The sequence below is a fragment of the Aspergillus ochraceoroseus genome (genome assembly GCF_002846915.1).
Source record: "Aspergillus ochraceoroseus IBT 24754 chromosome Unknown P175scaffold_1, whole genome shotgun sequence".
NCBI lineage: Eukaryota > Fungi > Ascomycota > Eurotiomycetes > Eurotiales > Aspergillaceae > Aspergillus > Aspergillus ochraceoroseus.
Window position 1 is genome coordinate 205,974 of NW_024468476.1, and position 25,775 is coordinate 231,748.

General features: G+C 48.9%; 11 protein-coding genes across 11 annotated transcripts; 2 read left to right on the plus strand and 9 right to left on the minus strand.

The window, feature by feature from the left end:
* Positions 1-1,439: 1,439 nt before the first annotated feature.
* On the plus strand, positions 1,440-2,281 carry P175DRAFT_0505492 (uncharacterized protein; the record flags this gene model as incomplete). Its single annotated transcript, XM_040898103.1, has 2 exons — positions 1,440-1,848; positions 1,911-2,281. 2 exons carry the CDS (start codon positions 1,440-1,442, stop codon positions 2,279-2,281), a joined length of 780 nt encoding a protein of 259 aa, XP_040755072.1.
* A 497-nt stretch (positions 2,282-2,778) lies between these two features.
* Positions 2,779-3,903, minus strand: P175DRAFT_0468407 (uncharacterized protein; the record flags this gene model as incomplete). The annotated part of the gene is made up of 2 exons (XM_040894961.1): positions 2,779-3,710; positions 3,764-3,903. 2 exons carry the CDS (start codon positions 3,901-3,903, stop codon positions 2,819-2,821), a joined length of 1,032 nt encoding a protein of 343 aa, XP_040755073.1. The 3' UTR covers positions 2,779-2,818.
* A 484-nt stretch (positions 3,904-4,387) lies between these two features.
* P175DRAFT_0447865 (uncharacterized protein) lies at positions 4,388-6,541 on the minus strand. Its single transcript, XM_040894395.1, has 6 exons — positions 6,114-6,541; positions 5,762-6,052; positions 5,688-5,712; positions 5,467-5,639; positions 4,963-5,406; positions 4,388-4,903 (listed from the first exon to the last, which is right to left on the minus strand). Exons 1-6 carry the CDS (start codon positions 6,320-6,322, stop codon positions 4,564-4,566), a joined length of 1,482 nt encoding a protein of 493 aa, XP_040755074.1. The 5' UTR covers positions 6,323-6,541; the 3' UTR covers positions 4,388-4,563.
* A 702-nt stretch (positions 6,542-7,243) lies between these two features.
* On the minus strand, positions 7,244-9,538 carry P175DRAFT_0447869 (putative amino acid permease). Its single transcript, XM_040894396.1, has 4 exons — positions 8,692-9,538; positions 8,406-8,605; positions 7,748-8,328; positions 7,244-7,692 (listed from the first exon to the last, which is right to left on the minus strand). The coding sequence occupies exons 1-4, from the start codon at positions 9,334-9,336 to the stop codon at positions 7,472-7,474; spliced, it is 1,647 nt and encodes a 548-aa protein (XP_040755075.1). The 5' UTR covers positions 9,337-9,538; the 3' UTR covers positions 7,244-7,471.
* An 852-nt stretch (positions 9,539-10,390) lies between these two features.
* On the minus strand, positions 10,391-11,381 carry P175DRAFT_0496837 (VOC family protein). Its single transcript, XM_040896150.1, has 4 exons — positions 10,959-11,381; positions 10,740-10,882; positions 10,600-10,690; positions 10,391-10,530 (listed from the first exon to the last, which is right to left on the minus strand). Exons 1-3 carry the CDS (start codon positions 11,203-11,205, stop codon positions 10,664-10,666), a joined length of 417 nt encoding a protein of 138 aa, XP_040755076.1. The 5' UTR covers positions 11,206-11,381; the 3' UTR covers positions 10,391-10,530; positions 10,600-10,663.
* Positions 11,382-12,419: 1,038 nt separating this feature from the next.
* Positions 12,420-13,895, plus strand: P175DRAFT_0488890 (FAD-binding oxidoreductase; the record flags this gene model as incomplete). The annotated part of the gene is made up of 1 exon (XM_040895705.1): positions 12,420-13,895. One exon carries the CDS (start codon positions 12,420-12,422, stop codon positions 13,893-13,895), a length of 1,476 nt encoding a protein of 491 aa, XP_040755077.1.
* Positions 13,896-14,156: 261 nt separating this feature from the next.
* On the minus strand, positions 14,157-16,597 carry P175DRAFT_0536663 (putative heat shock trehalose synthase; the record flags this gene model as incomplete). Its single annotated transcript, XM_040900319.1, has 6 exons — positions 16,369-16,597; positions 15,912-16,321; positions 15,585-15,860; positions 15,050-15,514; positions 14,890-14,999; positions 14,157-14,827 (listed from the first exon to the last, which is right to left on the minus strand). Exons 1-6 carry the CDS (start codon positions 16,396-16,398, stop codon positions 14,157-14,159), a joined length of 1,962 nt encoding a protein of 653 aa, XP_040755078.1. The 5' UTR covers positions 16,399-16,597.
* A 186-nt stretch (positions 16,598-16,783) lies between these two features.
* Positions 16,784-18,253, minus strand: P175DRAFT_0488892 (MFS transporter; the record flags this gene model as incomplete). The annotated part of the gene is made up of 1 exon (XM_040895706.1): positions 16,784-18,253. One exon carries the CDS (start codon positions 18,251-18,253, stop codon positions 16,784-16,786), a length of 1,470 nt encoding a protein of 489 aa, XP_040755079.1.
* Positions 18,254-18,759: 506 nt separating this feature from the next.
* On the minus strand, positions 18,760-20,012 carry P175DRAFT_0512856 (zinc-binding alcohol dehydrogenase family protein; the record flags this gene model as incomplete). The annotated part of the gene is made up of 2 exons (XM_040898712.1): positions 18,760-19,623; positions 19,672-20,012. The coding sequence occupies 2 exons, from the start codon at positions 20,010-20,012 to the stop codon at positions 18,954-18,956; spliced, it is 1,011 nt and encodes a 336-aa protein (XP_040755080.1). The 3' UTR covers positions 18,760-18,953.
* Positions 20,013-20,965: 953 nt separating this feature from the next.
* Positions 20,966-21,993, minus strand: P175DRAFT_0527131 (uncharacterized protein; the record flags this gene model as incomplete). Its single annotated transcript, XM_040899499.1, has 3 exons — positions 20,966-21,079; positions 21,141-21,648; positions 21,722-21,993. The coding sequence occupies 3 exons, from the start codon at positions 21,991-21,993 to the stop codon at positions 20,966-20,968; spliced, it is 894 nt and encodes a 297-aa protein (XP_040755081.1).
* Positions 21,994-23,408: 1,415 nt separating this feature from the next.
* P175DRAFT_0427152 (uncharacterized protein) lies at positions 23,409-24,567 on the minus strand (the record flags this gene model as incomplete). The annotated part of the gene is made up of 3 exons (XM_040893218.1): positions 23,409-23,571; positions 23,644-23,996; positions 24,079-24,567. The coding sequence occupies 3 exons, from the start codon at positions 24,565-24,567 to the stop codon at positions 23,409-23,411; spliced, it is 1,005 nt and encodes a 334-aa protein (XP_040755082.1).
* Between the last annotated feature and the right edge of the window lie 1,208 nt (positions 24,568-25,775).

Consider the following 25,775-nt stretch of genomic DNA (forward strand, 5'->3'; position numbering starts at 1 on the left):
AGAAAGAAAAGCCAATCATCTGGTGGGAAGAACGAGGGCTCGAGCTGGCTCGTTTAGTGTATGCATGGACAGTCTCGCGCCAATTGAATACCAGATAATCAGGGTTCGACTTTCCTCCCTCTGCCGGACTGAAGATAAAAAAGCTTTTCACCAAAGTCCACTTTTTTTTTTTTAACTCTGTGGGTATCATGAATCGTCGTACGTATGGAGTACTCCGTAGTAATATTACTTTAGTGGTGTATGCATGCATCGTTGCAGGAGAATTCGAGGTCTCGTCCAATTCTAGTACTTAGTGCAGGTCCTGATTCCTAAGCTGTAATTTAACGCTGCATGCAGAGAACAGCCCCTTACTATAGTTCTCTTTAATATTATATTTCCCAAATGGCATCTGATTACACCGGTTAAAGGCTGGGGACTTTTGTCACCGTTAATTCCACAGCCTTGCGAGCGCACGCACCACAGTCAAATCAACTAGCCAGATCCCCCCCCCTTCCATCTAAACCTATCTGATTCTGCACTACATTAATTATCGTATTCCAGCAATACTTCGCTGCAGGATGGTCAGATGGAGGGCCACTTTGACCTGGTTGGCCGTGGAGGTTCTCCCGATATGTACCCTTTGGACCTGTATAGTCATCCCAGAACAAACCACGCCTGCGGAGTTCAGATTGATTGGATGTATATTTGCGGTAACCCTCCCTGTAGAATAGGGTTACGGAGGTAGATTGTCTCACTACATAAATCTTGAAACCCTTAACTCTCCTTTGCATCATTCCTCATTCCTCAGCATTTGCATCTATCTCCCATGAAATGGAAGACGCACAAGAGACAATTTGCCAAAAGTAAGCTTGAAAAGAGGATTTATTCACTGTTTTGTATATTGTCCTGATGAGCCCTAAATCTTGATCTCAAATGTGCCTTTTTTGGTATCAAAGTGTTTGTGGGGTATATCAGATAAATAAGAGATATGGACAGAATGAATGAGGCATCCACAAGGACATATTTATAGGTACTAGTTATTTGTAGATAACCGCACTAAAAGGGCCAAACTTGCCTTCTCACTGGCTGAGTCAATAGCCAACATTGTCGCTGACATCTGAGTGGCCGGACTGGACGGAGAGCACATTATATGGTTACCTAGCAAGACTCTTTTGTCTGGACATCTTGTGGCTTAGCTATGATGGAGTCTCAGCCTCGTATTGGCCGGAATGTCTAAGGCGGGAGGGGGGGATCATGATACATATGGGAATACTCTGTGATCAGGCAGCAGGAAATCAACTTGATCGTTCGATAATTACAGAGGATAATCAGACATGAAGCTAAATAGCAACAGAACCCTCACTCCCCCTACAATCCCGCAGCGGTTGCCGGATTTAGTGAATTTCAACTTGATGCCCTGCATGCCTCCATTCCCCACATTCAAACTTCCCTTGGGAAGGATGAACGAGCAACCGCCCGATTATGACGAAGCCATGGGGTCCGCATCGCCCACGGCCGCCGAGATGGAAGCCCAAGCCCCGCTAAAGGGTCAGGATACGCGCCTGGCCCTGATATCGTTCTCCTGGACAGACCGCATTCGTCTCTTGCGCTTCCCAGAACCAATCGGGGCTCTTGTATCCGAAGCTCTGGGCCAGCATTGGCCAAAGGGCATCCAGAGCGTCAAACCATACGAGGAAAGTTTGGAGATCAAGTTACGTGGGAACCCCTTCGCCCATGGACAGGACGACGAGAAGATTGCAATCCGGATGTCGGTGATGGGGATTTTGCAATCGCTGGCGAGGGAAGGATGGATCGTTCGTCCCAACCGGCTGGGACGCATGGGGAATTACAATCAGTGGGGACAGAAAGGTATATATGCAACTGTGCATGTACTCCCTGAGTTAAGGGCGCTTGCTAATGAATGTTTGCAGACAGTTTGATATTTGATCTAAAGGAACCGCGGGACGCATCTTGGCTCTGTATTTCATTCGATTCTCAAGATCTTGTCCATCTGATTAACGCGTCCACGGATCTGGCGACGGCGCTGATTTCCAAATTCGGGGACGAGGTTGAGAAGTGCAACAAGGATTTTGTGTCTGGCATCTTTGAAGTCAAATTCAAAAACGCGCCGTGGGGACAGCCGAGTCCAAAGGGATCAGTGAGGAGCAGGATCATTGTCCTGGATTTAATCCAGTGCCTGGAGGAGCGGGGATACAAGATGGGCACAAGCTTGGACTTTGACAATGGCTCGGGAGGGTCGTCTTACCAGAGCACTGGTGAGACCTGGTTTTGGTATCGCTGATAGGGAGAGATTAGAGTATGTCGAGGCAGTTGGAAGGTTAAGCATTGCAATAATGAATGGGTTTTGGAGACGTAACCTTTTGACCCGATAATAAGAAGCTGCTTGAAGAAAGAGTGATTATACCACGGCAAGATATTATTGCCTGATCCTGGAATTGTTAAAGGGCTGCTCAGTATGCCATCTCAATGAAATATTGTATGCTGAGAATGTGATCAAATAAGCCCCTTTATGTTTCGATACTTGTAAAGCAGAAACCACAGCCCCAGCAAAAGAAATGCCCCGGAAAGCATGAGAATGCCACAAAAGAGCTGAATGTTGAGAAAGTTCAAATCGTCACTGCCACTTGAATCAAGAGAGGCCAACGCTCCCGCAATAGGAGCTCCAACCAGTGTGGCGAAACCAGTCATGCCCTGTGCCATACCTAACCAAGCTCCCAGGGCTGTTGGATCCGGACAGATATGAGGGAAGACACTGGGTGGCAGCGGGACCAAGGCGCCCGAAATACCGCCTGGACCATTGTCAGCGATATAAAAAGCTCTATATGAAGCGGATATTACCATAGAAGGCCGAGAAGAGGATAAAGCGCGCAACTGTATCGGCACTGATCCAGGCGAGGGACAAAATTCCCGAAGCAACACCGCAGAATATCCAAGGAATCATCGCCCCAAAGTGGTGAGCAATCGTGGTGGTGACAACACGACCGACAATAGATGATGCTTGAGAAACTATGAGGATGTAGAGCCCCAAGGAACGCGAAGTGTGTAGCTTGGTTTCCGCGAAGATTGGTATGTAATAAAATGGAGACATATATCCGACATAGATGAAGAAATTGGCTCCGGTGAAATTCCAAAATGGGAGATCCTTCAGTGCGCTTATATCAAAGAGCTTTCTGGCTTGACCTGAGCCCACCTGCCCGAGGTTTTCACTCCGCCATAATAACATGAACCCAGCAGATATGAAGAGAAATAGCATAACAAACCCCATGATACGGACTGTCCATGCAAATCCGACTTTCGGAAGTAATTGTTCAAACATTAGGGTGTAGATGACGCCCCCAGCCGGGGCTCCGCTCGTGGAGACTCCAAGTGCAAGGGCTCGTTTTCGGACAAAGGACCGAGTGACTAAAGTGATGCTAGGAACGTAAAGTAGTCCAAACCCGAGACCCGTGCAGATGCCTTGACTGAGCAGGATTTGATAGTATTCCGTTGCCAGACTGAGCATCATGATTCCAACCACGGAAAGAAAGCTGCCGGTGATTATCATGGTTTTGTAGTAACCCAGGTCAAATAATGGGCCCGAGAAGAGCCCGCCGATAATGAGAAGCCATGACTGAATAGTTCCAATCCAGGAGATTGCCGACGGTCCTACAGATGGCAGGTATGAGAGCACGTAGAAGCTTTGGAAGGACCCAAACGCAAACGCAAGGCCCCTGGAGATACTTAGTCACGGTTGCCCATAGCATAGGCCAAATAGGAAACATACCAGATGTTGAAAAAAATAAAAAGAGCACCGATAACTTGCAACCAGACCCAAAGCCCACCTTCTTCTGGAAGTACGGGGACTTCCGGTGCTACGGGGATATCTTCAGTCTCTGGTTCCCCAGGAGAGAATGGAGAAGCCATGGCTGATTTAAAATAAAGTGTTCAATGGATGTTTTGACTGGGTTATTCGCGCATGCTATCCAATATAAACAATATAAGCGAAAAGGTGTACCTCTCTCAAAGTAAACAACACCTGTCTCCCAAGGAGACAGGAAACAGGGATTGCTGAAGAGGCCGGTTAATATGAGAGATCAGCGCGAAATTCGGCCTTGTTTTCAATCCAGTAAGTCTTTTCGAGAACAAAGTCTTATTGGGCACTAGATGGCGCAAGGCTGCCAAAGGTGGTGACCGAAAGCGAGGTGTCGTGTTCTTTCAACCCATAGGGTGAATTAGCGGCATGTTCCTCTTGTTGAGAACGACTCATATCGCTTTTCGAGATTTACTGGAAATAGAGCGTTTGTCCCCTTAGTGATGGGATAAATTCGGCAGCGCTCCCAGCTTATCGGAGTGGAGAGTCTCCCTGGCGCAGCTCACATCGCAGAGTTGGTTGGTGAATAGTTTATATTCCTGTAGAAAATTTCCCACTACTTTAACATGTTGAACACATCCTATGTTCGTCTGGCCTAATACTGTTGTATATTCGGTGCGATCATGGTAGTAAAAGATAGTAGCTACGCTCCTTACAACAGGCAAAGCTAGCCAAATTCTCCAAATCATTACTTACTTATATCATGGGATGTTTTAAAGAATGTACCTGAATCCCCGGGGATGATCCAGGTTCTCTGGCTCTAGTTGCGCGTTCTCCTGTTGCTCCAGGCGCTTGTTCATCCTCGCATGAATCGTCCGAATAAGATACGCCAAAGCAGCTACTAGGAGAGCCACGCCTGCTGTGGCGCTACCGCCTGGGATGTATCGTGGTCCTGACGACGATGGCCACATATAGCTCCCATAAATTGTGGCGGTATTACCGATCATGTTCGCTATTGCGATAGCGGCCGATCGTTTCACCAGCGGACGGGGGAAGGAATTGGCGACCCAAGCGACAATAATCTGGTAGGCAGAGACGGCACCCATTGGCATCCTATAACATTGTTTATCAATGGAGAACACTAAAGAGACACGAGCCCTGGATGCACTTACAGGAACATGCCCAGGAACTTTGCCCCGACATTCGTAGATGCAGTACAGATAATGCATCCTGCAACGCTGACCATCATCAAGCAAATAATATGGATGCTACGGTCATTGGTTTTGCCTGATGTCCAGGTCACAACGAGAGAGATGAGGAAAGTTGCGATCCACACAGGAGCTGTGATTAACAGAGTCTCCACGCTTCCGTAATTGAGTGTTTTCACAATCGAAGGGAAGAAGTATTGAAACGTCTGGGATAAGAGAGATGCGTGTTGCAGGAGGATGAAGATGTAGATCCGCTTGTCAGTAAACACCATATACAGTGCTTCCTTGATGGTGGTTGAGCCCATCTCATCAGCTTCTCCAGCATCATTGATCAATCGCCATTGGGCATATGCTTTTTCTTCATCCTCAAGCCACGGCGTGGTTGCTGGGTAGTTCGGCAGCAGAAAGCTAGATACATACTGTGAGTGAAAAGCCATTGTTTTTTTCGCCTGTATTATATCGACTTACGGGACAAGCATTGACAACGCAACTGTGATGCTTCCTTCAATAATAAATAGCCATCGCCATCCGGAGATCCCGTGCGAGCCATTGAGGTTTCCCAGCACGCCAGCACCGATCAATCCACCAAAGGCATTTGCTAAAGAGCTTCCAGCATAGAACCAAGCGATTCGGTAACTCAACTACGATCATCAGCCTAGGAAGTCTATGATTGCGGGGATTGCGCATACCTCTTGTCTGGTATACCAGCTGGACCTATGCAAAAGTCAGCCTCATCTTTTCAACCATCAGGATTACCACTTACATTAACATGACTGCTCCTGGAAAGAATGGAGCTTCCACGAACCCAAGGAAGAATCGGGTGGCCACCAAGCCAGCGAAGGAGTGTGCGGCCGCCTGGCAAGCTGATATGACACCCCAGATCCCCATGGCGATACCCAGAAATAGAGAGGGTCGAATGCGGGTCAGGAGAAGGTTCGACGGCAGCTGCATTAAAAGGTACCCAACAAAGAGAATGCTGGTCGCAAGATTGAAATCCGTGCCCTTCATGTTGAGATCTTCTTCAAGGGTGCCTAGTCGAGCCTGGGAAAGATTACTACCAAGGTAAGTTCTAGGTTGGTTACATAGTGTCGGGTCCTTAGGATACATAGACGTACTTTCTATCCAAGAAATTGAGCAGGTACATGGCTACTAGAAGAGGAAGAAGGTGCCAGTCGACCTTTCGCAATAGCCGACGAGTCATCTTCTGGTGCCATTCTTGACTTTTGGATGCATAGGCGTCGTACAACTCATCATGCTCGAATTGCGCCTTCTTCTTTTCTCCATTATCGACGGCCGGAACGGCCTTTTCGTCAACGTCGGCCATGTTGAAAGAATTTTGTCGGAATATGTTGCTGGCTAGAGTCTCATTCTAGTGCGCATGGCGGCCTTTAAAGCGAGATCAAAAGTATACTTCCGCATAGTATAATTTCAGGTCATCTGGCCAAAAGAAAGGCGACCTAGACGACTGCATATCGGAGAAGGTCCGAGAAATCTGGGGTTTTGATGTTGAGCGTTGGAACGAGTCCGGGGAGAAGACGCGGGGTTGTGGGGAGCGGAGACATTTTCGGGGGAACGCTCTCCGACTAGCAGATCAGCGGAGATAATTCCTTATTTCAGGAGTGAGGAAGGATTCTGGGATTTTTTGTCTGGGCAGGAATCCTCCAAAGTGCGAGGGTTCATGTCCAGACTGGCCGGTGATGCAGGCGTACAGTATTCACAGCTGGGAATGCCAACAAACTTAGGGTCATTGGGTGGGACACCCCCCAGGTATTTTCATGACCAACTGGTATAGATATCTGAATGTATCCTCTGATCTGGTTAAGTGTTTGTGAGGTTTTTCGAGTGTTACAGAAATCTCCGTGGCAGAGGGCCAGCTAGCGGTGTAGCTTCTTTGGGGAGCGTTGGGGATTTTGGATATGATCCCCAGGTCTTTTGGATCTATTGAACATTTCTTTGATAGGCAACCTTGGCTGGGGTCAGAGTCTCTCAATCTATTAGGAGCATCCATTTGAACAGTAATAAATTGTAACAATAATAATAAGTTCGGGGGCTTGGTTGATACTAATTCAACAGACAGGATACTTGGAGCCCTTATAGGGCTGACTTGATACCTGATCCATATTCGGGAATTTACAGATATTTCGTCAAAACTGTCGAGTACAATAAATACATCACTACCTGAGTCCCGCCCTCTAGTAACCCAGTGTTATCTGTACTCCGTACTTTATTTATTTGTGGAAGGTTTCATGGTGTAAATTTTCAATTTCGTACGGGGATATCTATGCTTATTCGTAGTATATACAAGGAAAGTCAATCCATAACGCCGTAGCGGAAAAATGCTAGATCTTCAGAATCGATAAGAATGCAGCAGCTAATATCCAACCACGATCTTTAATTCAAATTAGGCGTATCACATACAAATCTATAACCGTTAACAGACATAAAGTGCCTGGGTGTATAGAAGGTGGTATGTTTAATCGGTTTTGGCCACGCTTTGCGCAAGGGCCTGATCAATCTCGACATCGATAGCGTCCGTGGGCGGGCCAACGTAGTTCTTGTGGCCCCAGATCCAGTACCAGGCAGCTGCGATGGCGACGAACCCGACGAATACGACGGAAGCGTAGTTCATGGTTTCGAGTGTGACGGTGCTGAAGGAGGGCATGCAGAAGAGAGGAATGGCGAGCAGTGTCCAAGCTAAGAGGGATTAGACATGGCTTGACATAATACGTAGAAAGAAGAGTTGACTTACCAAGCGCCACGACATTGCAGAACACACCCAGCGTACCCAGGTTAAAGCTTCCGTGCTGGATATCTTCCCGACGGCGCAAAATCAAGGAGACAGCCACGGGACACCCATAGCTCAAGGTCAGAAGAATGACGCCAACACCGGAGAAGGCGTTAAAGGCAGCCGTGGACCCAAAGTAGATTAAACCAAAGAGCACTTCAACCACCATCCCTAGGGCCATGGCATTGAGGGGAATGTCGAGTTTCTTGTTGACCAACTTCCACCATTGTGAGCCGGGGATGGCACCATCGCGAGCAAAGGCCCAAGTGCATCGCGACGTCGCGGTGACACAACCCACGCCACAAATAATGCCAAGAATCAGCAGCGGGAGGAGCAGCAAAAATGCGCCCACTGCGCTGCCGGTCGCGGTCTTGAAAATCACAGGCACTGGCTGGCCAGAAGCGAGGTTCACCAGCATGGTCACATCCGGGAGAACAAAGCACATCGGAATCAAAGTCAGCAAACCCGCGAACAGGTTGATGACGATGGTTCCCACCATAGCCCTGGGGACCTGGATTGCGGGCTCACGAACTTCTTCACACATTCTACTCGGTTCAGCATCTTCCGAGAAAGCAAAGCGAGACAGAAGATCTATATATATATATATGAAAAAAGGACTCACGAGATAATCATGCCGGTTGCAGATGTCGCATAAGCGGCCTGGATCAGACCAATGCAAAACGACCATCCCGCCGGCCAACCCGCTTGGGGCTCGAAATGGCCAAAGACCCACGCGGCATCACGTCTGCCTCCCTTGGCCAGGACCAGAATACAGACAGTGATGGCAATCAGGCCAGCTAGGGTCCAGAAAATGGCAAAGGACTTTTTTAAATATATTAGCAATGAGTACATGGCTTAGTAAAAGGAGGGGGGGGGATTAAAAGAGTCGCATTGGGGATCAGTTCTACCTCCAGCCAGGGAAGATATTTATTCCCAAAGGCAGGGATCGCGTGGGTGAGTAGGGTGATTCCGAGGAAGATTAGGTATACTTGGTAGGCACCCCAGCTGTCGGTGATTCCAGCGCCGGTGGAATCCTCAAAGACGTCGAGGCTGGCGACGAGGAATAGGGTGGTTCCGAAATTGACGGCCAGGGTAATCATCATATTTCCGGCCACATAGGACCAGCCGCAGATCCATGAGGAGATACGACGGCACCATATGGGAGAGAGGACAAAGGTCTGGTAATAGACACCACCGGCCGTGGGGAACACCGACGTGATTTCCGCAAGAGAGGCGGCTACACAGAGGATAATCAGGGAGACGCCAACCCAGCCCCAAATGACATTGGTCGGGCCACCACCGGCGAGGGGATAGAATAAGGTCGTAGCCAGGCCATATGGGACTGAGGACAAGATAAAACACATAAAGACGACATGCCAGGTGGAACGGTTGCGCGAAAGCTCTGGGACGTACCCCAGGGTCTCCAGCTCGTGGTCTGCGCCCTGTTTATCGACGCCAACCCCAGTTTCTAAGGCGGTGCTGCCACCCACGGGGCCGGGGACAGGATTACTACCCCATTGACTATCTTTCCGGTAGCTAGAATTCGAGGACATAATGGATGGACGGGAATGGGGAGATGTCGCGTAGGGAAGTATCGTTTGAGATGGTTCGACTCGAGAGAGAAGGCGGGTAGGGAGAATTGGCGCGTTGGGAGTCCTACCAGCAGACCATCATACAGTAAGTGAAACAGGGAAAGATGATTTTCTACAGAGATCCTTTTCAGCTGGGAGAAAACATGTTTAAGAAGAAAATTTCCACCCTCTGAACCGTCCTCCTTGGCCCCAGTTATAGCGTGCCTCAGGCCCCAAGTGGATCAGGATTTAATCTCGTAAGATTTTGCGTTATCCGATGGTGACTATCTGGACCAATCAGAAGCCTGGCTGGGTGTGGTCAGGTGCTGACGTAATGTCGTACCTTCTAACCCCTATAGGACTCGCGTGGGATAGAGTTCCATTTCCACTGGTCTGATTGGGTAATTGACCACGCGATCCATTCACTACCTGAAGTGACCTCAGTATGACGTATGGTTAGCTTTAAGCGGGAATATATATTTTTGCAGTTTCCCTCAACCCTAGAGTTGACTTGAGAGCTGAAACATGAACCATTTTCATATAATCTGTGTGCGTGAGAGAGTTAATATGATAACTGGAAAAGTGCAACAAGAATGAATGATGATGGTTTTTGCTGCTTTCGAACCCCACCTCTAGTTCCGACTTGGCTGATCAAACCTCACCATGCTCTTTTGCTACTGGTTCACACCTTACTGGTTCCACAATTAATAAATATACTGTAGGCGGGATAAAACAACCGGTATCATGCATTCCCTCGAAAATAATCAACCTTGGCAACTGATCTAAAGAATCACCTTATCATTCTGTGCTCCTGCTACCTTAGTAGGGAGATAGGCGTTCGTTGTCGATTGGGTGTTGCTGGGTCATCCCACTCGCCGGGACTCTCCTGACTTTCGATGGTATCCTGGCTAGTTGCGACGGACAAGTTCCGACGTCTCATCGACTTCATTAGCGCTCGAGTCCGCAGAACGAGGGAATTATTATGTCTTGAAAGAGTCGATATAAATGATAAACCTATATAATGATAAATCCCGTCTCCCTGTTGAGGTCCGCTTCATGGTCCACTTTGACCACAGTGGTTACCCCGCCTCCACGCCACCTCGGCCATATCTGGGGTACTCGCGCGAGTATGACAGGTCGCTCTCTGGTAGAGGAACCGGGATCTGCAAAAGAAATCTTGACCATGGTCATTTTATTAGATATGGTTTAGAGTACATTTTGAACCATGCAGAAAGTATGGCCTACTTAACATTTTGGACACCCCGATATGCTGCTCTCTGCCCAGAAAACATCCCGACGAACATTCCTCCTACTCCTCGGAGGGTAGATGGCAAACCTGTTGACCCTGTCAGTAACTGCAACCTCCAATCGCCTTGCAGTCTTACCAACTCGACGTTGTTTCCTCTGGGATCGAAGACAAACGCGCCATAGTAATTGGGATGATATTGGGGCCTCAGTCCAGGCTTCCCATTACATTTACCGCCAGCCGCAATTGCCGCCTCATAAAAGGCATCGACCGTTTTATGATCTGCCAGAGACTGACTTTAGCCATTGATTGCAGATTGCAATGTTTGAATGCCCCCCAGCCATTACCCATTACTTACCTGGCGAGGTGAAAGCAAAGTGAAGATTTTGTGGGGTCTCGGAGTCGGTCTGTGAAATCCAAAAATCAGGCACTTGGTCCCCCAGGCCAACGGCCCCAGGAAACCGCATTATCTCTTTATAGTTGAGCGGCGCGAGCGCCTTCTTGTACCATTCCACCACGGGTTCGAACTGGTCCTTTGGAGCCGTGATGCTCACATGGTCGATTTTGCTGGTCGGAACACCCTTGCACTCGGGATTGAACGCCATCGTAGTCGCACTGTGTTGTATGGAATCTTGAATGTCTCTAGCTATGCGAGCTGACCGACATGACCGGCTGACCCCGCTATTTATCTCATTCGGCGCCCCTTTTGCGGGAGAGTAACGGATGAGAGGAGCGGGGCTGGATACGAGTCACTCCCCGACGACCTGGCCAGAGCAGCGCCACTATTCGCATCTGCGAGATTCAACTTCTGGGTTCTACCAACAGTTCAACAGGAAACCCAGGAATGACGTAAAAATAAAGTTCAGATTCAAAATGCGAACATAGCTCAAGGTTCAGCCTACCACACGAGCCGAGTCATATCTGGTGATGGGATCCCTATGAACCGGTCCATGTGGCTTGACCGTTAACCAGGCAGCATCTCTCGAAACAGGCAGCGGGATGTCTGCCTGAATATGGCGTCGCTTTGTGGGGTGATCTCAACGACCCTTACCTAGTTATGGAATTTGGTTTCTCCCCTGATATCTTGGGCTATATATGTAGAGATATCCACGATGAGGAACCTCCTGGATGTAAGGCTGCTTATTCTGATTCTTGGCCTTAGGATTCCACGAGTGCGTTTTGTTCTTTTTTATTTTTATTTCTATTTTAAGTTTTTTTTTTTTTTTTTTTTGGATAGGGTATGCCAAGCCTTGGCAGGCGGGAGGTCTATACCTATTTAGGTGCTAACCTTAGGCATCCCCGCAACCTTAGGCATAAAACTTAGTTGTTTTCGCTGCCTCAGGTCTCGAGCTTTTCTGATTCGGGCTGGGGAGTACCTGAAAACCCAGAGTAAGAGAGGGGATGGTGCCATGCAGCGGCCGAATGGAGAGTTGAGGCCTGTTCTGACCTGGACTCATGTTGGTTACTTAGTTTGGACACTCAGTGTCAGCTTAATCTTGCACATAGCCAATGAGTTTCCAATTTGTCCATGTAGTCATGCCCAAACATGATCTAGTGGCACAAGTCAGGGCTCCTTGGGTAATAGGATCCCTATCAGAGGTGACCACATGCAAGCTTTCTCAGGGAAGATTCCATATCAGGAACGCATTCTGGAAATTCGTACCTTTGTGCAGCGCTTATGACTTTGTTTTATAGCCAGTCCAAGCCAGTTTAAAACCCTAGGACAAGGTGGTGTAGGAAGTAGCTCCACGATTTACTGTGTAAAAGACTGTGCGTGTGGAAAAACTGTACTCAATCGAATTGGATCAAAAGTCCCAGGATGGCGCCAAGTATCTCCTTTTCCTTGCTCCAAATATCATTACTTGCCTACTCAGGGCTCGTGTCGGGTGACTTTTCCCTCCGGCAGTGTCTTGAGTCTGCTGTAAGCAGGGTGGCCTTCGAAGGCGATCCATTCTATCAACTTCTCAGCGTCCGGCCATATAACCTGGACATCAGCATTGTCCCTGCGGCAGTGGCATTCCCAGCGGACACCAATGAGGTAGCGGCGGTTGTTCGCTGCGCGGCTCAGAACGGGTATCAAGTTCAAGCCAAAAGCGGCGGCCACAGCTATGCGAACCATGGGCTGGGGGGAACGAATGGCGCCGTCGTGGTGAACCTGGAAAACCTCCAACACTTTTCCATGAACACTACCACATGGGAGGCGACGATCGGAGCTGGAACCCTTCTGGGAGATGTGACGAAGAGGCTCTCTGATGCCGGAGGTCGTGCAATGGCGCACGGAACCTGCCCGCAAGTCGGCAGCGGGGGCCATTTCACGATAGGCGGACTGGGACCTTCCTCTCGCCAATTCGGGGCTGCCTTGGACCATATCATTGAGGCTGAGGTGGTCCTGGCGAACTCTAGCATCATTCGAGCCTCGGAAACAGAGAACCCTGATGTCTTTTTCGCGGTCCGGGGCGCCGCTTCTGGGTTTGGCATTGTAACCGAGTTCAAGGTCCGCACTGAACCAGAGCCCGGACAAGCCGTTCGATACTCCTACTCCTTCTCGTTCAGTGACACGGCGACCAGGGCGGATTTGTTTAAGAAATGGCAAGCATATGTGACTCAGCCGGACCTGCCTCGCGAACTGGCGTCGACTTTGACGATACTCGAACACGGCATGTTTATTACAGGGACATTCTTCGGCTCCAAAGAAGAATACAATGCATTGAAGATCGAGACAGAATTTCCGGGATTTGCCAAAGGGGGTACTCTTGTGCTTGACGACTGGCTAGGCCTCGTCAGCAACTGGGCGGAAGACCTGTTCCTGGGGGTGGGAGGTGGCATTCCGTCCCATTTCTACGCCAAGTCACGATCCCTTACGGCGGGAAGCCTGCTATCCGAGGAAGAAATCGAGCAGATGTTCGAGTATATCGACAACGTCGACAAGGGAACACTGCTCTGGTTTGCTATCTTTGACCTGCAGGGAGGGGCGGTTGGGGATGTGCCAGTCGATGCTACAGCCTACGCTCACCGCGACACGCTTATCTGGCTCCAGTCGTATGCGATCAACCTCTTTGGACGGATTTCGGAAACCACAGTAGAGTTTCTCGAGAGACTCAATGAGTTGACCCTGACCAGCACAGCGAAGACTGTCCCTTATGCCGCGTATCCGGGATATGTAGATCCACGCTTGACGGATGCACAGGCAGCATATTGGGGTTCGAATCTTGCACGGTTGAACCGAATCAAGGCCGAAATCGACCCAAACAATGTATTCCATAACCCACAAAGCGTCAGGCCTGCTTCTGGGTAAGCAAGTCGGAGTTGAAAAGGCCAAGGTAGTATATAGACAGACTTACATACACATATGCTCTTTGGTGGCATCCATATATACGCCACTATATAGTAGTGGCATCTACTTATCTACTTAGTCCATAGCCTTGCGTGAATAAACAACGTCTTGATCTAAGATTTTCCGTACGAAACCAAGAAACAGGCCCTGATAACGGATTGAAAGTCAGAGTATAGCCTGAAATATGCAGATACAGAGATGCAGTATTGGTAACAGCAGACGCTAGCTAACTGTCATTCCTGCCCCTTGTTGTGCCAGCGTGAAGATAAACCCTCCAGATGGCTCTACAGCCTCGCCTCTAGAGAGCTTCGAAGTGATATAAAGCCAATTGACAGCATTCCCAACTGTAGTGGTTTCGTCGCTGAGTTTCTTCGGTGCCTGCTGCCCCATGTGCCGGCAATTTGCAGAATCAGAGGCAAGGCCAATCAAGTATCTGGAGATAGCCTCAATATCCTCTTCACCCACTAGGAGTGCATTGACTTTTGTCCGTAGAAAAGATAGGTATCCCGAATTCCTACTCGCAATGACAGGCTTTTCTTTCTGGACGGCACTGAGCAATATTTCGGGGATTCCTTCGGAATCGCCCAGTTGCACGACAACCATTGCTCTAGAGATAATGGTGTTCCATAGTTGATCAGGGGGCCGGATCTGTACGAAGGAAATCAAGGACATCAGATCCTGCATGTTCGTTTTGATATGTTGGACCAAATCTCTGTATATCGGGGCGCTTTCGCGGTTGTTTGGGGATCGGTAGTGGCATATAAGAAGTTTCGGAACTACAAGATTTGGAATCCCCGTTTTGCACTCGTGATAGAATCGTTTGTAAGCGTTGAGCAAGGACATGGTGCCTTCATTTGGAATAAGCTGGGCTAGGTGGAGGATGTATTGCTCTACTAGTCTGTTAGTTATGTTGTATTTCATCTATACCCGCGGGAAAAGCTTGATCGGTAGGTACCAGTAGGATAATTTATGGTCGGCCTTCCATTGATCCTACAAAGGGAGCTGAACTCCCGACCATAAAACGAAATATCCCAGTCGCTCATGGGTTTGTTTAAGCCGTCGAGTCTATCCAGGAGTTAAGTCTCGTACACCAACCACTCACCAAGGGCCCTTACTGATCCACTGCTGCTGTGACGAAACCGACTTTCTTTTCTGGCATCAGGCTTGGGCAAAATTCCCTGGGCTCTTGACAGACCAACAGGTCTACATGCTTGAGCCTTGCGCGCAAGAAATCCCATGCCTGATACTGTGGGCTAGCCGGGTTTAGAACGCGTTCTTCCTGGATGTGTAGGCGATTCTCAAAGACCACCGGTCTTGTTGGATCCTCCTGCTTGGATATGAGCGCCAGCGGTGAAAGTATCCCATCGTCGATAACAATAACATCCGCCCCTCCCTCAGCAATGGGCCGAAGAGGACCTCCTTGATTCAGCCAGTACCGCTTAGCAGTTGTGTATACCCATTCTAGGATCCGCAGTTCCTCATCCGTAGTGAGCTGCTCATCCGCACCTCCGACTCCTTGGAGTATATCTTGCATCTTCCGAATAATATGTAGAAGCTCTGGGCGCGGTCGTGGCACATACCTGCGTACATCGCGAATTAGCTCAAGTTGTGGCTACTGGGCGCTACTGGACATCAGGGCTGGGGGATCACCAATTGAAGTCAATTCCTAAACAATGTGACAGGCGCATCAGAGGATATCTGCCATGCACATCTGGTCTGCTTTGTGGGGTGGCGCCGAAAAAGGCCACTTTGACATGTCTGACTTTGAGCTCATTGGCATAACGCTGAACTATGTCCCAGGTACGATTCTCCGCAGTTAGTTGATAATCTGTTGCATCAGCTAGGTGAATCCGAAAGTCATTGTCGACTTCTACCCGACCGTGCATGTCCAGATGCGTCAATGGTACATGGCCAATGCCAAATGACCTGGGATTCTTTAGATATCTCAAGTGCACTAACTAGGAAGGCCAAGCTCACCTTATACATTTCCGTGCCATAGAGTCAGCCTGTTCATCCATTTGCTTTTGTTCCCATCCCAGGAATGTCGCCGTTTCGCCTTGGTCCGCTTGGGTCCTGTGATGGGGCTTTCGGTCGATTACCAGGGGAACGGCATCAAACTCTTTCCACAGCTTCAGAGTGAGAGATGGGCACTCTTGCGCGAGTGCTTCCGGGAACGCGACACCCGCGAATTTCTCATTGTAGAGATCTCTGTAATGCACCAGCTCCATGAGGATCAACTCGGGAACTGCAGTGGACGGTCCCTGGAAGTTCGCCCGCGGGAGTCTACATTCAAAAAAGCCGACGAGTTCGACACAATTGCGGACTACGATGGCGAATCGAGTCCCGGAATCCTCTGTAAAAGGCTCGGATATCCCGGCATACACGATCTATTCCATTTAGAAACGCAGACATAAAAGGGATGGGAATCCGTTACATTTGAAGGTGGCTCAGTCCATAGATTCATGGCGGCGGTTTGATATCTGGGATCGCATCTATATTGACAGAGAATTGAACTTGGCTATGCCTTATATTTGGATAAGAGAGTGAATGATATCAAGCGGTTCCATGCTCCAGAGTGATATAATGGCGAAGCCCTTGACCTCATAATTAACAGCGGCCTCCAAACTTAGTTTGGGCGATACGTAGCTGCTAAACGCATCTTCGGTCTCGTCAATGGAGGCAGGTCAACCATGGTATTGGATGTTTTGATGCATGCCACCACCATCGAGCACCCTCTTGAAAGTCGGGAGATATTGACAAAGTTCTATTCCTGGTGTTGGATCACTGGCTATATTTCAGTCAAGATTTTCTCTTCTGATTTACAAAGATAATGCTATACCACAGTAACTTCAAGTCCCATGTTCATATGCACTTCTAGCACGCAGTTTCGGTCCAGAATAGAAGAACAACCAAGGAATAGGTGCCATAAGAAGCGAGATAAACCCCAGAAGACTCGTAGCCCATCCTATTCCCAGCGCTGCGTACATCTGCGATACAAATAGTGGAAACGCTGAAGAAAGCGTATACCGCGTAAAGGACGAGGCTCCACTCGCGGATGCACCGTATTTGGAGCCGTACACGTCCAGCATATAAAAGTTGCAAGGGATGTAGATCAAAATGCTCCCCAAGAAAGTAATCCCCTGGGCAATGATTGGCACAATCCAGGGAATACGGGGTCGGGCTGTCCATCCAAAACAGAAAAGCCCGATTGGAAGTACCAAGCTTCCGAACATGGCTGTATATAGTTTCACTTCTGGTGGAGGATCGGTTGTTTCTGGCGCAGAGGCCGCTGCAGGGTCGATACGACGCTGCCAGTTGGGTCTTCGCTTCACCAACCGGTCAACGGTAAATAGGACCATAGGCGCAACAATACACCCTGCAACCATGCCGAGGAAGGACAGGCCCTGCTCGCTCGCGGAGAACCCGTACACACTCTGGAACACCCGGGGACTAGCGACGACAAAGGTGTATATCAAGGCAAACTGGAATCCACAGTAGAGGCATATAAAGCCAACCAGAGGCTCTGTGAATAACATATGCAATGGGCGGACGATTGTGGAGGTGATGAATTCTTTCGCCCCCTGGGAGAGACTTCGCGAATCGGCATTCAATCCTGCAGCCGCTCCAAGCATCCGGGCCCGTCGTTGCAGAATGATCGGTTTATACGACTCTTTGAGGAAAAGTGCTGGCGGGTGTAAAACGGCAGCCATCATGAGCGGCGTCCATGCTGTCCATCGCCAGCCTCGGTGCTCCACCACAAAAGACCCTATCAAAGGCCCCATTGCGCTGCCGATGGACGGAACAGAGTAGTAGATTCCTAGCGGAATGACCCGCTGCGACGGTGGTGTATAATCGGTAATGGTAGCTGCGGCGACAGAAATCCCAGGGGCTGCAAACAAGCCCGCAACAAAGCGGCAAGCAATGAGAGAGGCGATATTGCGCGACTGACCAACGCCAATGGTAAAAATATCGGCCAGGGGAAGCGTAAGAAGATAGACCAGCTTGCGGCCAAAGGTCTCGGACAGGGGGGAGGAAATCATAGGTCCAAAGGCCAGCCCTAGCGAGTACGCCGAGAGTGGTAACAACGACACAGTAGTTGATACATTGAATTGCTCTTTGACTTGTTCATGGCCCGCGGAGTATATAGAAGCTCCCACTGTAGTTGCAAACCCAATCAAGCAAACAATCACTGTGGATGTAGTCTTTCGAAAAGTGGACCAATTCCTAGGGTTTTCCTTGTCGTCGCCGCCGTGCCAATCTTGGAGAATGCCGTCTGCCTTTTCTGCCTCTATATGGGCATCGTGATGGTCTGCTTCCATGATTCACTGCAGTCATTGCTCGTCTTGTGGACAGTGGGGAAATCGATAGCAATTTAACACGCAGGAAAGGACTGAGAAACAGCCATTTCATAGGGTTCAGCTGAGAATTACCACCGAAACTGTTGATAGCCGAGATGCCGAATGAATATCGGAGTAGATGCAACCTCAAGTGACACTGAGCATCACATATGCAGACAGAGAGCCTCGTTGACTCCTCAGGGACATTTAGTTGGGATCTCGGATTGCCGACACACGTCCACGTCCAACCAGGCTCTGGGGATTTGAGTAGAGCTTCCGGTATATTCTCGTTTACTGCAAAGCGTACCTAGGCCATTTCGGTCACCAGGGACACAGGACTATCCATATTACCATTGCATGAAAGAGGCCCGAAAATGCCCGACACGACACCCCCAACTGACCGCGATCTGCGGGTGGGGTGGGAGAAACACATACATAGCTATCCGATTAGAATATCCCAACAGAATGACTCATGTCTAGAATGCGCTGCAACTAACTATCGGCCTGGTTTAGTTCAGGGAAAGGGGAGGGAGAAGTCACTATATTTTCGATCCTATGGCCTGACGTATATTGTTAGGGTTATGTACAGTACCGTATACAACTTCAGAAAACGAGATCGAAAATGACACATAAATGACTGGAACACCTCATCCATTATAGGGAACCAGAGTTAGCGGCTGGCTTAAAGCGTAAGTACAATTTTCGTCCCGCTGACTCCTTCTTGCAGTGCGTCGAGCGCCTTGTTCAGTCCTTCAAGTCCACCGCCCATAATCTGAATATGTGGACTGGGAATAAATTGTCCGGACGCAAGTTTCTCTGTGAGCCAGACTCTGAACGTCTGATGGAAATACTCCTGTCTCTCTACAGGATCCAAGGGGGGGTAAACGAATTTCGCTTCGATACCCTCCACAGTCGGTGCATCCGGAGGCAATAAGGCGGCATGTGCTATCTTTGCAACTGCATCCCCCTTCAGCTCTTTAAGAATCTCCATTGTTGGCTCCAAAGAACCTGCCACAGCATCATAAGCGTTGTGCAGGGAGACCCCATCGTCCCTGGCAGCTTGAATGATTTGCGCAACCACATCCGCATCCTTATAATCGAACGTTCGGTCCGCGCCCAGTTGTTTGAGATATTCATGGTGTCTCGCGCTGGCGGTTGTATAGACAGTGAACCCCATGATCTTGGCCGATTGAAGCGCTGCACTGCCCACGCTGCTGGAGGCCCCCCAGACCAGCATGGCTTTCTTATCCTCAGGCGTGTATTTGGTATCATGTGGAATGCCAATCACATACCAACCGTCCCAGGCAGTCAAGACAGCCATCGGCAGCATCGCCGCTTCTTCAAAGCTCAGACTATCCGGTAAAAGAGCTACAGCCTGGGCTGGAGCCAGCACGTATTACTGGAATGCGCCATAATCCGGCAATCCGTTCTCAAAGAATGCACTAGCAAATGCTGTGACTCTCGCTCCTGGCTGGGGCGCATCCGCCGAAACATTGGATCCAACCTTGACCACGATGCCCGCGACATCTGAACCCAGGACTGTGGGGTATTGCGGAATAGGCGGGATGCCTTGGTCCCTCTGATAATAGTCGGCGATGTTAACTGCGATAGCCTTCACCTCGATAAGTATGTCGTTCGGTCCTGGTTCGGGTGTTGGACGCAGGGAGATTGACATTGGGGCATCCTTTTGCGGAAGAATGACGGCTAAATGCTCGCCGGGAGTGCTGGTACTCGAAGTCATTGTGATTGTTGTTGTTCGTTCTGAGCTGATGGACTGAAATGTTTCAATCCCTACTCTGGATTTATCTACTAAATCTGCCCGGAATTAACCTCCAAGCCTGTCTCCGTATACATTACTCGACATTCCTTAAAATCCGGGCGGATTTAGCCCATCTTAAGCCCGGGACATTGGAATCTTTCTTATTCAACTTTCCCTCTTGCGCTGACGACTGTCAGAGCTAAGTCGTGTATATGCATTCACGTAGCTATCATATGCCCTAAACTTAATACAACCGATATCTATACATAGCTTCGGGGGCAGGAACTAATCTTGACTGTCAAAATCTAAGATTATCACTCTTTACGTATCTCATGATCGATAGCACCTAGGTAGGAATGTGGACTTGCCAGAGGATTCCCGATACCCTCTGGATATAAGACCCGTGGAGTCAACAGGTAATATCCACAACCCCCGAATATTCCGAACGACTTGGATCCTGTTTTCCATTCAACTTCTTTTCTTCAACTCTATCCATTTCTGCAGAACAGACGTCATCCAAAAGTCGAGATTTGCGGGTGGATGCGGAAAAATGCAGGGGAGATCCAGCGATTATACACCGGTCCAAGATGCGGTTGGGGTTGGTGGTTGAAGATGATATGCTTGCGACAGTCGAATAAGACTCATATATCCCTTATGATAAGTATTACTAGGATGCTATTTTGGTTAAGTTGTGCCCTTGAAGGAGACTGAAGGTGGTCAAGTTGATTTTATGTGACTCCCTAGTTGTGAACGCGGAAAAAAAGAAAAAAGAAAGCGAAACAAGCACTCCGTAATTCGCTTCGGAAATATAAGGATTAAGGATATAATCAACACCAGACACACTAGGATAATCTATTTTCACCAATAGCCGCTTGTCCCCACTCACCATGACTCGCTGCCACACAATCCCCTTCTCGAACGCGCTCCAAGGCAATTTATGCCAGACACTGGGAGTAGTAGGCATTGGAATAAGTGCAGGTGGACCCGGATGCGCAGCAGGTAGCGCCTTTCCAGCCTAGGCCACCACACTGGGCGTAAATAGAAGCGCACTGTTGCTAGAATGTTAGTGAAACTATCCGGCACCGACCTATCTCAGGGGTTGAAACTCACACTTTCCGAGCCGCCAGAGGAGGTGCGATCGGAAGCAGTAGTGTGAGTGGTGGTCTTGGTGGTAGTGGTGGTGCTACTTTTAGAGGTACCGCTGCTGGACGACCCTCCCGATGAGACCGTGATCGTGGACTTGCCACTGCTTTCATATCCTTCGGTGGACACAATCTGATAGTTGAAGGCACCCAACTTCATGCCGAGACTTGCCCATGCATTAAAATGGTTGGCGGTGGTGACAATACCGCTGGAACGCTTGCTGCGGCGGATGGACCAGTACTGATTAAAAGTAGCCGTTCCTGAAATTGAAGGCTGGTTGACTTGCTGGTGCTCATAGATATCGTAGGTAGCGCCGTCACTGGTAACGGTTCCCTTGTGCGTCATGCTGGAGCCCGGGTTGTAATCGCCGTAGCTCTCGAGGATATAGTATTCAACTAGTGGGCTGGTAGTCCAGCCATAAACGGAGAGATAAGCGTTACCCGATGGACTGAAGGTACCGGAGAATGTAATGTCACTAAAAACAAAAAAAAAAAAAGAATGGGGTCAGTATGTTTAGCGTGCTTCAGGGTCCGAAGCCACACACTCACTGAGCACTACCTGGATTCCACCCCTTTCCGCAGGTGAAATCCCCGCCGTTTTGGTTTGCCCAAGTCACGCTGTATTCGCCAGCATTGCCATTGGTATAGGATACAGCACCGTCGCCGTTGGTCCAGAACGAGTAGTAGAATCCATTGTTGGTGCCGGTCTGGCTGGTGGTGATTGTCTGGCGCTTGGAAAGCTCGCCGGAGAGGTCGCTGGGAAGGGCAAAGACCCCAGCAGCAGCGGACAGCCCAAAGACCAGAGACGAAAGTGTAACCATGTTGAAGAGTTAATGGCCGATAGAGGTGTTCTTTGAAGATGGGGTCTAGATGGCTTTTATACCTATGTACTACCCCCTGATAATATCAAGCTCCACGCGGACCCTAGCTAGCTGGAATTGGCGAATAGCCCCTATTTGTCTGGATAGGAGTCAGGGCAGTATCATATTGAGAAACTGATCCATATCCATGGCCCATGTTTATATTAACCGGGGAGTAGCCTATTCCGATGCTCCGAATAGATGTTTCTCTTTAAGAAGTTGTGTTGCTTATGATTGCTTGTATGTATTAATGTCTTATAGAGGTAGGTATATCGATGTACTATCAAGGTCCAGCTCCATTCACTGTTATTTGAATAATGAGATTCCTATTGAAACAGGATCTTAGTTGTATGGTATATCCAGGAAATATCATCACGGCATGCCATACTTCAGGGCTTACTTACAGTACTAGTTGTTAGTATCTGGAAATAAGAATCTCATCTCATGCCTTTCCAGGAGATACCTCCCTAGTACCAACTTATTGCGTCCAGTTAATCAAGTATTCCCTGTTCTGACATTCGGTCCTGCCTTCCGTCTCTACCTTTTTCCCTTCCTCAACTCCTCCCCTTCTTGACTTTTGTATTCGTGATGAAATAACTGCTATGAGATTACTCTGGTTGATTTTCTGCTGTGACCGTACGAAATCTTCATGTCAGATTTCACTGTGACTCTGGGACAGGAACTTCAGCAGGTATAGTTGTTGAGTTGGTACTACCTATAGCCCAACACATCTACTCTGGAAGTGTAAGGCAAATCCAAAGATGTGGATAGGTGGATTCATAAAACGCCAGGTAGACAATGAAACTACATTAGTGGCTGCACTTGAGCAAATTTGCGGCAGATTCTATCTGGAAGCCCGATCTATCTATCTCTATCACCATACAGACTACAGCATTTCAGGATGCATGAAAGAAGACAATGAATGAGAGTGGAGTTGATGGTGCCACTAACATCAAACAAAAATGATATTAGGGCTCTGGCTTCACTGTAGCATGTTGAAGTAGTGTTCCTCGTCGTGTCTCTGGAGGCCTTGCGACGTCTTTCGAAAGAATATGACCGCTATCTTCTTCGCCAGCATGTTCACCTGGTCAACCCATCTTTTCTTGGGAGCCTTTGCAACGGTAAGTTTCCCACGACCATGATTTCCGGGCGTATAATGACAGGTGAGACGATCCTCATCGCAAACGAGCGCGGGAAATGAAGCTACAGTGTGCTGTGGCTAATGTGTATGGACCCGAAGTGCTATCAACCCCTATGAATGACTTCAGATGTAATAACGGACACTTTTCTATTTTGTACGGACTGGAAGAGAGATGAGACGGGCATATGAAGAAGTTATTTTTATGTATTCCATCCCATCGAACAATAGCGGACCCCTAGTGTACTAACCCAATTTCGATTATACTCGCAACGCTATACGGGGGCTGAGAGATACTGAGTATGTTTAATTTGGAGTTGGAGTTGGCCAGAAGCTTCCTCCAATCTTGTTTGGTCCGCTCTTTGCCATTTACCATAACCATCATTTGAAGATCCATAGACCTAGGTAAGGATTCGTTCGTTAATCAGCCTGGATGAATCTCTATTTATCACCTTGCTTCTCGGGCTTCCTACCTGATCATTCGGTGTGCCTGCCAGGGTAAGGTACCAGGCTCGGGGATCACAATATCAACGACGATGATCCGCGCAGTCGGCTTCATAACTGAGGCGATGTTCCACAGGATCTTACTCGCGTAGTCATCACCCCAGTCGTGAATGATATGGCGCAGTAGATAAACGTCGGCTGTAGTCTGTGGGTTTGGATGGAAAAAGTCATGGACTTGGAACTGCATGTCCGACGACAACCCGGCGGCGGTCCGATTCTCTAGCAAAATCTTGCTATGGTCTTCAATATCCTGGATCACGAAGCGCAGGTTCGGAAAGCATTCGGCAATCGCAACACTCTGGAACCCTGACGAGCCGCCCACCTACGGACACTGTAAGCTTATACTTGATCAACTGAAAAAAAAAAAAAAAAAGAAAAGAAGAGGGATAAAGAGAGTAACGTACATCGACGACAAGGCCGTTCCCATATTGTCCCCAGTCATATCCGCGCACGATATGAGAGGCATCATGGCTCCCCTGCGTGACAGCCTGCATTGACTGTTCAAATCTCGATGCTCTCCATGGCTGGTCCTGCAATAATCCAGCAAAGAAGCCCTTTGGCTGGTTGAACACTACCCCACAGGGAGTATGTCCAGGGTCCGCGGATGTGGGATGGTTTCGAATCGCGTCGGGAACAGCATGTAGACAGCGAAACACCTCGTCGTAGTTATGGCCCAACCATGCGGCCATTTTGGCATCGGTGACGAACACTGAGGATGCATCGGAGTGGGCGACGTATCCGGGGTTAGGTTCACGGAACAGGTGATTGAGCATGGCATGGCGGAGGACACGGCGTAGGGGGTCAACGGGGAGTCCGCAGGCCGCACTGAGTTCCTCATACGATATTTCCCCATTCAGAGGCACAGACTGATGGATGTTGAACTGATCGATCATGTAGTAGCATAAATGGTCATGCTTGTTCTGCATCCAAGTCAGCATCATCATCATCATGTCGCCAATGGCGTCTAACCCACCACCGCCAATGTCATTTTCAGCCACTCAGTAGGGCCCATCGCAAGGTACTGAAGGTCGTTGGCTGTCTCGAGCAGACTGAGACGCGCCGATGTTAGTTCCTCATACCCTGGGCCAGTAGGATATCCTTCCTTCCGAACAGTGTGGATCTCCTGCTTCTCCAAGCAGCATGTAATGTCAGCCAGTCGAGCCTGGATGTCTTTGGCGTACTCCAGAAGGTCTGCTTGCACCATAGTTGCTGGGACGCAATGCCAGAATGTACCTCGTGAGCTGCGTATAGTATTCGATATGTTAACACTGTGATGGATGGCTTTGGGCATAATATATAGCGGCCCCTACTATGTCCGCAGAATCTGTGTACGTGAAACCACAACAACATCTTAATCACTTTCTGAGTAAGCCTGCCAAAGCCAATATACGTAACTGTGAGTTCACCTTCAGCCTGATAACCCAATTACTCAGATCAAGATCCTGTTACTAAGGTGGGAACGCCATATAGGGTACAGAACGCGAACGCGAACTCGCGGGCGATGTCCGCCGCACTTCGCAGCGGTATCAGCACTATGTAATAGTCTCTTGATATTGATTTGGGAACCATACCCACAAAGATCCGTTCAATAATAGTGAAATTGAATGGGTGTATTATAGAAACACTTCGCCTCCTGTTGACTAGTAGACTCACGAGTACACACATATTTAGCAAACGTGGGAGAGGTAACTGTAGACAGACAATATCCCCCTTTCGTTAGTTCCAGCTACAACTTACCTTTCAGATCAGAGCTCCTCTGCGTCCCGGCTCTCGACTTTGCGACGTTAACCCACGCGTCGGTGCTTTTCAACATATCACGATCCGACTTTTTTGCTTCGATATTCACTCCAAACCCTGTCTCTCTGCGTCCAGTTCTTGAACCATTTCTCAATCCATTCTGCACCCACTGTGGCACACCACTGCCCATTTTCAAATGGGATAAAATGAGAGCCATTGTCCAGGGCCACCTTCTCGACCATGCGCCTTGTGCCGCTCCACCACTCCCCCCGATCCCAGTTCCCGTCACACGCAATTTCTCCCGCTGGGTTTCCGGTGCAGAAAGATAACTTCTCTTTCCAAAAAACCCAAAGCACACTCGGTC

Bases quoted from the DNA above. Each gene is read 5' to 3' on its own strand.
- P175DRAFT_0447869 (XM_040894396.1), bottom strand. From the start codon at position 9,336: ATGTCCTCGAATTCTAGCTACCGGAAAGATAGTCAATGGGGTAGTAAT. The intron at 8,606-8,691 runs GTAGAACTGATC...TATTTAAAAAAG, and splicing joins AATATCTTCCCTGGCTGGAG to TCCTTTGCCATTTTCTGGAC. The intron at 8,329-8,405 runs GTGAGTCCTTTT...TGAACCGAGTAG, and splicing joins GCAACCGGCATGATTATCTC to AATGTGTGAAGAAGTTCGTG.
- P175DRAFT_0447865 (XM_040894395.1), bottom strand. From the start codon at position 6,322: ATGGCCGACGTTGACGAAAAGGCCGTTCCGGCCGTCGATAATGGAGAA. The intron at 6,053-6,113 runs GTACGTCTATGT...TTACCTTGGTAG, and splicing joins CTCAATTTCTTGGATAGAAA to TAATCTTTCCCAGGCTCGAC. The intron at 5,713-5,761 runs GTAAGTGGTAAT...ACTTTTGCATAG, and splicing joins CCAGGAGCAGTCATGTTAAT to GTCCAGCTGGTATACCAGAC.
- P175DRAFT_0496837 (XM_040896150.1), bottom strand. From the start codon at position 11,205: ATGGCGTTCAATCCCGAGTGCAAGGGTGTTCCGACCAGCAAAATCGAC. The intron at 10,883-10,958 runs GTAAGTAATGGG...AGTCTCTGGCAG, and splicing joins CTTTGCTTTCACCTCGCCAG to ATCATAAAACGGTCGATGCC. The intron at 10,691-10,739 runs GTAAGACTGCAA...CAGGGTCAACAG, and splicing joins GAGGAAACAACGTCGAGTTG to GTTTGCCATCTACCCTCCGA.